Source organism: Anser brachyrhynchus, assembly GCF_964034855.1.
Source record: "Anser brachyrhynchus genome assembly, chromosome: Z".
NCBI lineage: Eukaryota > Metazoa > Chordata > Aves > Anseriformes > Anatidae > Anser > Anser brachyrhynchus.
In genome coordinates, this window is record NC_137697.1 from 23,849,831 (window position 1) to 23,864,438 (window position 14,608).

Here is a 14,608-nt window from a genome sequence, read left to right on the forward strand (position 1 = left end):
CTTCATCCTTATTCTTACAGCTTTAATTCTAGTTGTAGTTATCCATGGTTTATATGAGGCCTGCTACTTATTTCCATAGGAATTGGTTTCAAATTGTAAATGAGTTGACCATACATTGAGAATTAGATTCTGTCCTGTGTGTTCCCCTCTTCCTTTCCTCCACCTTCCCCCCAGCTGGGTAGAACCTTTTGCTCTCTTAACTATTTCACAGAAATCCCTAAAGGATTACTGGACATTATAAAGCAGGCACAATTTAATCCTAAATTAATATTCCATGAGTTTTGAGTTTTGTGAAGTGGCTTGTTAATATTGCACAAGTTTTTGTTTATTTTTCAATTCTCAGAATTTAGCTTTGTAACTCAGAAGGTAAAATTCTCTTCTGATTCAAAAGATCATTGTCTGTGGGCAGTTCATTTTGCCTGACCATGTCGTCTTCTGCAATTCTATATCAAATTTCCCTTTCACCCTTCCCAAAATGACAACAGCAACTAAATTAAAAAAAAAGTAAATTTTAAGGTGAGATAGGAAAAATTTGTTTCTAAAGTCTGCTGTGTTAAAACCATACTAAAAAATGAAATTTTTGTGTGGTGTGTTATGAGTTGACTAACACTGGCGGAATGAACAAATAACTCTGTACAGATGACCAATGACAGTAATTAAAGGAAAGGCTTATTTTCAAATTCTTTCTTATCTTCGTAGTATTGTGGACACTTTTGTGAGTTTCTGTTCCTCCAACTGTCAGATTCTCCATGCCCTCTTATGTTATATTTATTTGAGAATGAAATATAAATTGAAAAATTCTAAATTAATTTAGAAATACTACTGAAAATTTTAGTTCTGTGCTGATTTCTGCCAGTTAAAGCCACTGTATTTGATAAATCCATTATTAGGCATTGAAGATGTAGGATTTAGGAGTTGCATACAGATTGGTACTCACTTCTCTTTCATGAGTTGATCCTCTTGTCCTTTTGAGATGAAAATAACATGATAATTTTTATTCTGTTTATTAATTATTAGGCAGTTTACTCTTTTAATAATTCCTTGTAAGATATCTAGCCATTAACCTAGCTTTATTTTGTGATTATTTTTCTTCTGCATCACTTATTAAAAACGTAGCTAAAATCTGGAAATTGGATAATAGAAAAAATGGGTTAAACTGGGGTATGAAATCCTGTGTTACTAGATTTATGGATAGTATGCAGTCAAAACCTGGTTTAGTATGAATAGGAAATTAAACTGATTGTGGGGGTCATACACTGTTTCATTAATTCCCTGTATTTTTAGTTGATATGGAGAAAATATTTCCACTCTTGTTTAGGCAAGGATAATGCTAAATAAGCACTGTAAGGGATACTTAATCTTACTGGCTAGGTGAACAGCAATGATATTTTTATTATGCTATGTAGACATAATACTGTACACAGGCTATTAAACCTATAGATTTTTTTAAACTGCATGTTAAACGTTAAAATAAAATTCATTAAAAATATTTTTAATTGTTAAAATTACAGAATGAGAAACAAATGTTTGGCAATTCTAAAGTTATATTTTTAGAATCCACCTGTCTAATAATAATTGTGACTCTCATAGAGAATCTTTCGAGATACCTATTGCTATGCTTGCACTTGAATTGTTGCTCACTGAAATCAAAGGTGCTGTTAGGCTATAGATAAAAGAGTAATAGTTTTTTGTTTTGTGTAATAGGATGACAAGAACCTGCAGTTAGATCCTGCTAATGTTATTATGTCAGTGTGTTTCTGTACTGTTTTTTACACTAGGTGGAATATGTGATCAAATGTGATATGTCGGCTCTTCAGAAGATCCTGTACCGTCACATGCAAGCCAAGGGAATCCTTCTTACAGATGGTTCTGAGAAAGACAAGAAGGTACAGAAGAAAGACTAGATAGAACAAATAGGAAACTATGTTTACATGCTAACCATATGATTTCTGTTTCATAAAATTAGTATGTAAGCTCTTACTACACATACCTCTCATGGGAAATGAAATCTGTATCAGACATGCCTGTTTGAAAAGACTGCAGCTTTTATTCTCTATTCATGTGGAAAAAATACTACTTGTATTCGCTGTACATACTATACATTTCTGCAAACAGATGATATTTGAAAAAACAAACAAACCAAACAACCAGCACTTCCCTTGGCTGAATTTAAGCTAGTAAGTTATGTGAATAATTGTGATAGTGGCAGCACGGGCTACAGGAGGTTATTTGTCTTATCTCCCAGAGCTATTTATTAGTTAAGTATAAACCTTGTTTTGGCCAGTCAGGGTTTTATGCCTGCATTCATACTTAATTAATCTGTTAATGAAAAAGTTTTTAAGAGAACAGTAGGATTCAAAGTCATATAATTGGATATTAGAATACATATTAATACATTTTGATTATGCCATCATTAGTCTTGACCCAGTTAATATAGAGGAAACAGGCTGCCATCCATCAGCTTACTTGTGTATATAAAATACATTATAATAAATGTGAAATACATTGAATTCCCCATGAGAGTTCATAGATTAAGAGCTCTTAGACAGTACTGAACAGCTTGAATGTAGGTTTGTATTTGTGCCAGGACCCTAATAGGCCCCATTATGTACATTTTATTGATATGATGTGATCACATACTGTCTTTCCAGCATCCTTTTGCAGATGCATTTTTACAGTGGGTGGCATTCAGTATCTTATTTTACCTTGCTTGTCTGATGCAAATTGTTTACTCTGCAGTTGATTATTCAAATTCCAGACAAAGCTGGTACTTACTGTGGGATATTGGCATTCAAATCCATAGTTTGAGCACTTTGGAAACATTAATTTATGTTATTTTGTTGTATTTTAAATGTAATTTTGTATTTTGATGCCTGTACTTTTGTTCTACACATTTAATTTTGCATCACAGTGTTCTATTTCTTTCTTTTTCTAGTCTCTTTCCTTTCATTCTCCATCTCAGAGTCTTCTGATAATTTTCCTGTACATGCTTCTCTACTGAGCTTTTTGTTTATTCATTTCAGATTGCATCTGTAGTCTTCTTGACACCTCCCTCTCCTCCCTTACACCTTCCTTTTTTTTCTTTTTTCTGTTTCATTAGGCTGCGTTATCCATACTACTTGTTGCCAGCAGAGGGAGGTGGTGCTTATTGAGTGCTCTTGGCTTCAGTGACTAAAGAACTAGTGTTAGTAAAAAGTCTTGTCTTTCTGCAAATCCAGTCTGCACACAGTTTAGATTAGAGAGGATTCATTAAGTTGCAAAGCTCTAGGGAATAATTCTTAGAACAAATAAAAACTACGTTTTGGAGCACGTTTGAGAGGAATTTCAAAAGACCAAAAGCAAGTTTAATATATTGGAGTGCCTCTTCAGATAAAAAATCCCTGCTCTTTTTGTTATTATTTTAGTTTTAGACTTAGAAGTTATGATTCTACTGTACTTTCCAGGGAAGAGTAGAGTATTAGGGGTATATGCACCTAGTCACATGGTCTAAACTTTTGGGCAGACCTATGCAGTGCCAGGAGTTGGACTTGATGATCCTTATGGGTCCCTTCCAACTCAGGATATTCTATGATTCTATATAATATAATAGAACAGTGTACTTTTTCTGTATTAGCTAGTTTTATTTTATTTATATTAGTACATAATTTTACTCTTGAAAATTGCTAAATTGCTTTCACTGAGATTTTTTTTTCAAATAAATCTGAATGAATTGTTCAGTAAGCTTGGAATGTTGTGGCCAATTTGACTGCAGTTTCATAACATGACAACAAATCAAAATGGCATCTGAAAGTTATGTAAAGCGTTAATGTAATATGATGTTACCAAACTTGTGTCCAGCAGGTGCAACCAAGTTGTAGCCGTACAGCTTAGTCTAGCACCTAGTAATGCTTTAGTGTTTTTCAGAGCACATAGTGTCTTATGGCTGATTGACTGAACTCAGTCCTGCTTCTGAAAAGGATTTGCTATGGAGTAGGTTTTGAAAATACAGCTGGTAAAATATCAGAATGTCTCATGTAGTGTGCTTACCTAGCCTTTTTGCTATCTGTTGCCTTGAGTTTTGACTTGTCTTGGAAAGAAAATCACATTTATCAGGTTAACGGTAGAAGAGTGAGCAGATACTGTAGAACTGAAAAGCATCCAGCTAGTACTATTTTCTGCTAGGAGGGTTCAGATCCAAAGTAATTCATATGGTTTCAAGTAGTATAAATAAGCAGTACGCAGGACAGATGTGCTGCTTCTGACTGTGAATATGATACATAATGCATTTTGCAAATTATTTCCAGGTCTTCCTTTTACATTTTGGAGTATCTTTATGATAGGTGAATTTATACAGCAAGGTAACTAGCTTATAGTTTTTGTTGATTTTTTTTTTTTTACAGAAATGATTTGGTGCTTGGGTTAGAGGTAGAGGTATTTTTATACCTGAACTTAAAAATGTCTTTTAAAAGCTAGGAAACGAGTTTCTCATTTGATTTGCCTTGTTTATTCCCATAGGGAAAAGGTGGTGCAAAAACTCTTATGAACACTATCATGCAACTGAGAAAGATATGCAATCACCCATATATGTTTCAACACATTGAGGTAAGATTGCCAGGTTTGATTTTGAGAGTTGTTTTTATTCAGATGGCTAATATAACAGAAAGCTTCTGTTGGAGCTTCTGTGTGTCGGAGGGAACAACTCTGTCCACGTTGTTTGTGCTGGAGTTCTTTATATTTAGAAAGAAATGGATGAACCACCAGTTTTTTACTGGCAATCTAAAGTCCAGTCTTAAAGCATTTAGTCTTTTGGAGGTGCTGTTTTAAAATGTGACCTTTTTTTTTTTTTTGAATTCAAGACATTCCAGAGCAACTTAACCTCTACTTAGACCTAATTTACAACGTAGAAATAATAGTTCAAAATGCCAAGTGGTAGGATCTTTAAAACTAGCAGACTGCTGATCTCTTACCATATTTGCCAAAATTGTCCTATTTCCACCTTGTTTTTTTAGTAGAAATGTATTATCAATATAGCACCTCTTAGTAGGACCCAAAGTACATAAACAAACTTGTGTATTTATAGAAAGTGTCAGAAATATCTGATGTGGAGCTACGTTTGTGTCTAAATGAACAAGTACCTGTGGTGTTGTAGTTTTTACTGTTTGTTCATCTGAATACTAATTTATGAAATTGAGTAATTTGCAAATGGCTCTTCTAGTAATTACTATAAATTATAAAGGTTCTACTGTATCTGTAATCTGGTAAAATGTATGCTGACAGAAATTACTCCTGCAGACCATGAATTTCAAATAATAGCAGTACAGGAAAACATTAAGCAGAGCACTAGTGCTACAGGGTGTATTCCAAGAGTATGACCATAATGGAAATGAAACACCAACATACATATATTTAATTTAATTGAAATAAGGATGCTTAATTTTGGTTTCCGATGGAGCCTGTAATAATCTGTTCAATGTTTTTAACTCTGCAGGAGTCCTTTGCTGAACATTTAGGCTACTCAAATGGTGTCATCAACGGGTAACTCTTTTTTTTTTTACCCTTCCTTTCATATATGATGTATTGGAACCACTACATCACATCCTTGTTCTAGAAGATACATGCTAACAAACTTAAGTGGTTTCTAAATTAAATCAGTCATAGAAATGCTGTTATTAAGAAGACTCCTAATCAACATAAAGCTATGTCCATAGTATTCCCTCCCTCCCCAAGAGAATGTTCTCACTTGAAGGGTTATTTCCTCTCTGAATTAGCAATTAAACGTTTTTATTGGTTTTCAGTGGTAATGAGGATTTTCCTTTTGAGTAATGCTGGATATGTGCTCTGTCACTAATTTCTGAACAGGAAAGTTGTTTGTCTGACTAATGTCAAGGAATCTTGTATCATAAAGAGAAGCATTCACCTTAAACAGATAATGGTAACAGGAACCTGAAGATGGATTATAAGACTGTCTTTAACATCAGACAGGTGATTTGTAGACAGGATCCTTCTCTTCACTGAAATTCCAGTTCTCGGAGCTGGATTATACATGCTAGAAATATTTCTGGTTCTACAGAAAGTGTATTTTGTATTGTGTCAAGGGCCTTTTTTCTCTTTTTTTTTTTTTTTTTTCTGGTAAGCCTAAATTGTAGTGGCTATATGCAGGGTTCTTTTTTTTTTCAATACTAATTTATATGTGAAAGAGGATCTGTCTAGAACTTCTTACATGCTTGACTGGATGTCTAAATAGCTGTACAGCTATGTTTGTGCCTTTTCTCATATAAGGCCATCTACAACTCTTCCGTCATTCTGCTAATCCAGGCTAAAAAGTAAAACTTGAAAGATGAGTGTCCAAACATCTACTGCATACCACAGAGTAAAACTGAAATCTTTCCAAAGTCTTTGTGCTGCTTCTGAACTACCATGTTTCTCACGTGTCATCTGATTACACTTATCTGCACAACTGAGACCTCTCCTGTGCAAGATTCTTTTATGATGGATTTCACATGTGCCAACTTGTATCATTTGTTCGTACTGAAGCATAACTAAAGTTTAGTGGTCAAACATAATTTATATTAATTTTAATTTGTACAATTCCCATTATATTATTTTTAAGTATTATTATTTACTATATATACTATTACTATATTAGTAAATATTATTATTTACTATATATACTATTATTACTACCCCTTATACTATTATTATTACATATTAATATTTATTATACTAAAGGGGAGATAGGATTTCAAATTTGGGGTATCAGCCTCTGAAGGATGAAAGGAGTAGATGTTTTGTTTTGTGTATGTTGAGCATACTCCCTGTGTTAGTCTTTGCCTATATACACACTTTGTCAGACACAAGTGTAAAAAATTCGAGCTCAGAAGCAGTTGTACAAAGAAAAAAATAAAGAGTATTAAGACTACTGGGAAGATAAGTGTCACCCATTGTCCTTCTTGCGGAGACAGAAGATTGCTGGGTTAGGGTAGCATTGGCTAAGCAGATGACTGTTTTGAGGATTGCTTCCATTATTATTTTAACCACATCCACGTTTTACTGCTTTATTCCATGTCTACCATGTCCATTTTAGGGCTGAGTCGCACTTGTCTGTGCACACGGAAATGCAGTGCTTATGAAATTTCAGAAAATAATTCAGAGTTAGCAGGATAATGTGGTATTTTCTCATTCTGAACAAAAGCAAAATTAAGTTATTCCTAAACTGTATTCAAGTACATATATCATTCTAAATTCTTCATAAAAACATTTCCCTTCAGCGTTCTATCTCTCAAAGCTCAAGAGTGTTCTTAGCTCTTGACCTGCATGAAAATAGGAAATTCCCTTTTCTTAGTTAAAGATTCCCAGTAGAAATTAGATGGTATCAGTAGGCACTACAGGAGAATTCTCCCTGATATTACAAGTTCTCAGTGTAATGGTCAAGCATTTACTATTCTGAAGAGTGCTCATAGCTAGGTGACTTGATGATCAGAGGCAAATGACAGCCTTATGATGTATGCAAATGGCTTAGCATTTTCTCAGTAGTATGGACTTCAGTTTATGAAGAAACTTAAGGAGAATTCTTATCACACTATATTTTATGTCCTTGTTTAGGAAGGCAGAGGAGGCACAGGACACATATCTAAGGCAAAATATACCAGTACTAGAAGTGTTATGCAAGGATTTTATGACCCTCTATCCCTTTCAGGAGAACAGTCAGAGAAGATTGTAAACTGACATCTTCCCTTCTCCTTATTTTGAAACTACATGGATACCATCTGAAATTTATTGGAATGACTCTTCAGAGATATCATGTAGGATTTTCTTCTCTTCCTTGTTCTTTTTGCCTCCTTCTTTTATATTTTTACCATCTTTATTCCAAATTAAAGTAGCACTTCTTTCATTAGTTATTCAAAAGGAAAGAGACTGATTTTCTTGGCACTTCTTCATCCAACTGTCTGTAGATGGTTGCCTTTAAAGGAAAGATGTCTGTCTTCCATGTGACCTTGTTCTTATTCATATTGTAATGACACTTCTATTGTTTTCTTCACTAGTTCAGCAGACCACTTGGTTCCTAAACAGTTTTGTCTTTTGCTGAGTGCATACATGTGTATGCAAATCAGAAGGCTGCATATCTTGTGGACTTGAGTATATAGTTACTAATGATAAGTCGTATTTCTAGAGTACGGAGTCAAGGTTAGAAAAAAAGTTATGTGAAATTTATTTTCATGAAGTATATCACTTTCATGCTGATTTAGTCGTCCTCTTGACTTTTATTCATTTTCTTAGTTATGGCTTGCATTTTGGCAATAGGAGCATGTTTTGCAATTCATAATATAGAAGAAAAAAGCAGTTAAAAAAAGCTACTAAACATCATGCAAGTCTGTTAAGGGTGCATGTTTAAAGTGTCAAACTTCTCCCATTGTCTGTGTATATTAGTCCAGTTTGGAATGCACATAGTAGTTAAGTGGGAAGGGAGTTGTTTCTCATACTTAAGTGGGAAGGGATTTGTTTCCAACATATACCTGACGAGTGCAACTTGTAGGTGCCAAAAATGCCAACTGAAAGCAAAAGTAGCAGGTGAATATCTTAACTGATACAAGACTTATCTTGCTGAGAAATAATTTTTGTTTTTTGAAACTGAATTCTGTTTTCACTATTTATCATAAAAGTAGATGTTCCATGTGGTTGAAGGTCCACAAGTTTTTGTAACTAAAGAAAAAATTCTTGTTTCCTTTCCAAACAAGAATTCATGTAGGTGCTTATTTTTATTTTAATCAATGTAAACAATTTGAAAGAGAGAAAAGTGCTACTAGTCTTCTTTATCTTAAGAGAATCTCTCTGTTAAACTCTGACATGTTAATGACTAAAATTATTCTAATTGCAGGCTCATCTGGCATTTACTGTGCTTTTTCTCTTCAACAGAGCTGAACTTTATCGGGCCTCAGGGAAGTTTGAGCTACTTGATCGTATTCTACCAAAGTTACGAGCTACTAATCATCGTGTGCTTCTTTTCTGTCAAATGACATCACTCATGACCATTATGGAAGACTACTTCGCCTTTCGAAATTTCCTTTACCTGCGTCTCGATGGTAAGCTGAATGAAAACAGAGAATAAAGTTAGGAGCTGGCATGCTTGATTAGTTTGGGTCATCGGACACCTGGGTTCTCTTCCTAGTATGCCAGTGCTGTAATGTAACTATACAAAAGTGCAAGCAGGTTCAAAAATGATTCAACAAATCCATGAAGGGAGTCTGCAAGGGTATTTGTCATGAAGATATGGCTACAGACCACTAAGCTACACTATACTAGAATTCTCCCTCTTCTTACAGAGAAGTTACTGAGCAGGGTGTATTTTGCTTCTCTCAGTAGAGCCGATCTTAAATACTTCTCTGTCTCCTTGTCTCTTTGACTGTTTTTTTTTTTGTTTGTTTGTTTTTCATCTGTTTAACCTGCAAGCCATTAGACTGAGGGATTGTTTGGAAGAACCCTCAGGTCTGTTCCTGGAATGCAGATTTTGTGGAGATCTACAATCCAAGATCCCAATCAGTTGTCACTGCCTAAGTTGCCTGAAAATATTCTCATGATGGGAGGTGTTAATGCCAATGTTTTGGCCAGATTCCAGTGAAATTAATTGGTTGGTGCCTATTTAGAGTACCATTGCCATTCTCCACAGGATAGCAGAATTTGAGTTTCAGGTAAAGTGGTACCTATAGATTTCTTTCTGAATTTCAGAGGAAGGTCAGTAGCCTCAATTATATCTCAATATGTAGATACACGTTATTACCTGTAAATGCAAAAAGGATTTGGAAATATAATGGAGGAATATCAAAAAGAAAATAACTAAGTATTGCAAATCCTATCTGAAACTTAAACCTATTTGAAAGAAGTTTCCATTTTGGACTTCTTCCATGTTGATGGTCTCTGTCTCACACTGACCTTCTTAAATAATAATTACTTTTTACTTAATGTATTTATCTCACAAGCTATAGTATTATACAGAACCAGCAGCATTTATCAGAATTCCTTTTTTAATAGAAAAGGAATTATATAAGAAAAATATGAAGAACAGCATGAGTAAAATGAGAGTTTAAGGTCTTTTGACTATTCTTGTTACAGCATTTTAAGTTGGCTCTTTGCTTTAGGCTTTATTTGGCAAAAAAAATAATGTTGAGAAGTATTCTAGTCCTTTTCAAACATGACTAAACATAAAGTTCAAAAACTGTTATCCTCAAAAGTAAATCAGGGTTATAAAACTAAAAATCAGGGTAATGAAACTAAGACACAAATTAACTGTCTTGGAGCATCACAGGATGTCTTTGTCAAAACTGGCTGAAGTATATGGTAACATGCTAACAAAATCCTCATTGCATCTCTGACCTGCAGACGGTCTGATGCTTCCATTTAAGACAGCTGAATTATAATACATTTAAAATGTTACATGTTACCATACATGATGTGTTTTAACATGGAGTCTTTCAAATGATAGAATGTCAATAGCAATATGCAGTATGGTAAATATAGCTCCTTTTTCTTATTCTAAGGTTTTGCGCATAATTAATTAAATTGAGTGAGATGAACACTTCTGTCATCTCTTCCAGTTTTATGATTACAGATGCCTTCTATACTGACACGTAACATATACATGTAGATTCTATTTACTTGGTGTTTTCTCACATAATGTGTTTTCTACCCAAGTCATGTACTTCTTAAAGAAATGGGTTTCTGTGGGCCAGCGTTTCTGCTGTGTGACTGTACTGGATTCTGCCAGGATGGAGTTAACTTTCCTCATAACAGCCCATGTAGTGCTGTGTTTTTCATTTGTGGCTAGGCAGTGTTGATAACACACCAGCGTTTTGGCTGCTGCTGAGGGGTGCTTGCACAGTGTCAAGGCTTTCTCTCCAAACTGCCCCTCCCACCCAGCAGGCTGGGGAGTGAGCAGGAGATGGGGAGGGGACACAGCTGGGACAGCTGACCCAAACTGACGAAAGGGATATTGTGTGCCATGTGACATAATGCTCAGCAATAAAAGCTGAGGGAAAGGAGAAGGATGCAGGGACATTTGTGGTTATGGTGTTAGTCTTCCCAAGCAACCGCTGTGTGTACTGAGTCCTGCTTTCCAGGAAGTGGCTGGACATCTGCTTGCTGATGGGAAGTAGTGATTAAATTCCTCTTTTTGCTTTGCTTCTGTGCGCGGCTCTTGCTTTTAGTAAACTGCCTTTATCTCAACCCATGACCTTTACCATCTTACTTTCTTTCTGTGTCATGTTGAGGAAGGGGATTAAGAGAGCAACTGGGTGGAGGGTCTGAAAGTCAGCCAAGGTCAATCCTCCTCAGTAACAGAAGAACTTCATCTTCTTTGTTGCACATGTATTTATACCTTATTCAAGATAGCAGACTCTTTGGTTTTCAGCTATAGACAGAAGTTTAAAAAAATATAAAGTAACTGTTGGACCAGGCTGAGATGATTCATATACAGTTTTGTCAAAACACATGAAAATTCATCCAGTTTCCAGATTTGCACAGTTCTTGGTTTTTGCTTAGAATTTCGTCTAGGTTTTTACCATGATTGAATTCCTTTCTGTCTCTCCCTCACCCATAATAAACCATTATGCTCAAGATACGACATATTAAGAATTTTCAATCCTTTCATATCAGTGATGGCTCTTAAGGCAAACAGTGACATTTTCATAAATCTCTGTATAAACGACTTTTTAAACTACTTAGATGCTATTGTGGCCAGAACATATTAATCAAAACTGTGGCTCTGTTGTGGTTGTGTAAAATAACTTCAATTGTAGTTTATATGAATCATAAAAAGGTGTAACAATGTTTGCTGACATTTTAAAGTCCACTTTTGAAATGTCAAAAAAAAACAACCAAACAACAAAAATGCTTGTATATTTAGCAGTCTCTCAGGTGTAACAGGTAGTCAGATGACCAAAACGTCCATGGAGAGTGTTTTATTCTGTAATTATAGTAAATAAGCAGAGATGTCAAAGAGCAAGTGAGCTAAAATTTCACTTCCACGTGTACCCTCAGGATCTGACATTGTGTTTAGATTATTTTAGTTCACATTGTTGTTATAGAGTGTTTTTACTTCTTTTCAGGCACAACAAAATCAGAGGATCGAGCTGCTCTGTTGAAGAAATTTAATGAGCCTGGGTCACAATACTTTATCTTCTTGCTGAGTACAAGGGCTGGAGGGCTAGGCTTGAATCTCCAGGCTGCTGATACTGTTATAATCTTCGATAGTGACTGGAATCCTCATCAGGTTATTTTTATTTACTTATCTTCAAGCAATTTGCAAAGAATTCATGATGCTTTTTTGGGTTGCTTCTTTAGCTTGCATATATATATACTCTGGGGCAAACAGAATAGATCGAGGTACATCACAAAGTGCTACATTGAGAGGAATTAGTAAGACAAACTCCTACAACCAAGAAATGCTTTGGTTTGAAGTAATTCTGTGTCTATGTATATATTTTATCTGAGTCTCGGGGAATCCTCACTTAGGGTTCTGCACCAGTAGTACAGCTGTACTTGTTCTTTAACCCTTAGGGCATTAACAAGTATCTCCCCGTTTTGATTCTTCAGTAGGTTGCAGTATTTTAGTAAAGGTTGTACAGAGTGCTGCCTGTCTCCAGAAGTTAGTTAATGGCCACATGAATACAGCAGCCTTAGTATGAGACACTGAACTTGCACTGTTGCTATAGATAGATAGAGGTGAGTACAGATCAGCAGACAATGAGGGTATCAAACTACTTTAGCTTAGTTTAAAAAAAAAAAAAAAAGAAAAAAGGAAGATGGTCTTTGTTGCTTAGTGCCATTTTGTTTTTTTTTTAAAACAGGGTTTGAGAAGTTTGGAGCAATTACATTTAAAGGCTTCAAAAGCACCTCAGAAGACACTTCATTCTTTGCATTTTTGGTTATCTCTAGGTCACTTCTAAAAACATTTTTAATGCAGTGTCCTGTATATTTCAACAGTTAGATAGCAATACGTCCTTGCAGCAAAAATTACAGAATGTTCTCTGTAGAATCTAGTGAACAGATTGCTGAACTACAAAATATATGCAGTTTCACTTCTCTTGTGGTTGGGAATAAATTGTTAATTTTGATAAGCAGCATGCTAAAAGCGAATACTTCTGTTGTTTACTTATTTTTTAAGCACTTAAACAGCATATTTCCAGAAGTAAAACCTTCTATTTACTCACTTCTGTGCTTCTGAAAATGGATTACATAAATTAATACTGTAGGTTCATCTTGACTGTTATAAAAACTTCAAATGTACCTTTAAATTCCAGCAGCTTGGGTTGTTAAGGGCATTGCAAGAGAGAAGAGCTAACAACAGTAGTAAGAGCAAGGTGATGGAGTGAAATGGCAAACTCATTGTCTGGTTTCCTCTTTTTTTCTACTTCAAAGAATTTCTGTTTTGTGGGGTAGCACAAAACTGTAGTAGCATTTTGAACTTAGGTACCCTTCATTATCTGATTGCTGAAACAAACACATTGAGAGTAGGATTTCATGGATTTCTTTTTTTCTCCAAAGAAAATAGATACAATTTTGAATTAGTAAGAGTAGTTCTTTACCAAACATCTACAGTGTGCTTTTTACTTCTGCTATCTCTAAGTACAAACACCTGAACAAAAACTAGTGGATTCATGGTGTTCTAAAAATAATTTAAGATCATTTTTAGGCTGTTTTAATACAAATATTTTAAGATCAATATAAAAGCCTATTTCACAGATAACTTTCAGTTAACATCTTTATGAATTAGTAACTGCCTTTTGTTAGATAAGTTTATATATGAATTTTATACAAACATACTTGTTTTCTTTTCCTGGAATCAAGAAATGTTTTACTTCAGGGTTCATTCTGGCTTGGAGGGTCACAAACTTTGAGTAGAAGAGAAAAAATAGATACTTAAGCCCTTCTCAGTCACTGCACATGCTTTCAGGAAGTGTTTAGCTTACTGTATGTGCAGTGTGTGGAGCAAGTGCATTTTTTTTCACTTTTTCTCCTTGTCTGGGTCTGAAGTAGTTTTGGGAAACAGAACAATTGGGAGTGAACTATGTGAATTATGGTGGACTGTGGTTTGAGTACTTCCTTTTTATGTCAAAGGATAACTCAGCATTGTAATGGCCTTTTAGCAGAGAGTGATTTGAGTAGCACATTTATATAAATCATTCTCTGTGTTCTTTGCCTCATAGGACTTGCAGGCCCAAGATAGAGCTCATCGAATTGGTCAGCAGAATGAAGTTCGAGTCCTGCGACTGTGCACTGTGAACAGTGTGGAAGAGAAGATACTTGCAGCTGCAAAGTATAAGTTGAACGTGGATCAAAAAGTTATTCAGGCTGGAATGTTTGATCAGAAGTCTTCAAGCCACGAACGGAGGGCTTTTCTACAGGCTATACTGGAGCATGAAGAAGAAAATGAGGTAAAACGTAGTTAGAAATAATCAGTAAGAGGATGTTTCAGGGGAAGCTTACTCTTTTCATCAAATTTCAAAGATTGTTATCTCCTTCAAAATTAGAACTGTCAACATACTCTTATCATCCAGTCAAAGAAATAATGTTAGACTATGTAGTGGAATTTTCAGACATACTGAATAACTAGGACTACCTAGTTTCAATCATGTAA

General features: G+C 35.0%; 1 protein-coding gene across 5 annotated transcripts in view; it reads left to right on the forward strand.

Moving 5' to 3' along the window:
- The window catches only part of SMARCA2 (SWI/SNF related BAF chromatin remodeling complex subunit ATPase 2), a 124,600-nt gene that overhangs the window by 62,523 nt on the left and 47,469 nt on the right, over positions 1-14,608 (forward strand). For all 5 annotated transcript variants that reach the window (XM_080573793.1, XM_080573795.1, XM_080573794.1 and 2 more), the window contains exons 21-26: positions 1,779-1,886; positions 4,495-4,581; positions 5,468-5,514; positions 8,893-9,059; positions 12,078-12,241; positions 14,178-14,405. In XM_080573793.1, the coding sequence (XP_080429919.1) occupies positions 1,779-1,886; positions 4,495-4,581; positions 5,468-5,514; positions 8,893-9,059; positions 12,078-12,241; positions 14,178-14,405 (801 nt within the window). The remainder of the gene's footprint in view (positions 1-1,778; positions 1,887-4,494; positions 4,582-5,467; positions 5,515-8,892; positions 9,060-12,077; positions 12,242-14,177; positions 14,406-14,608) is intronic.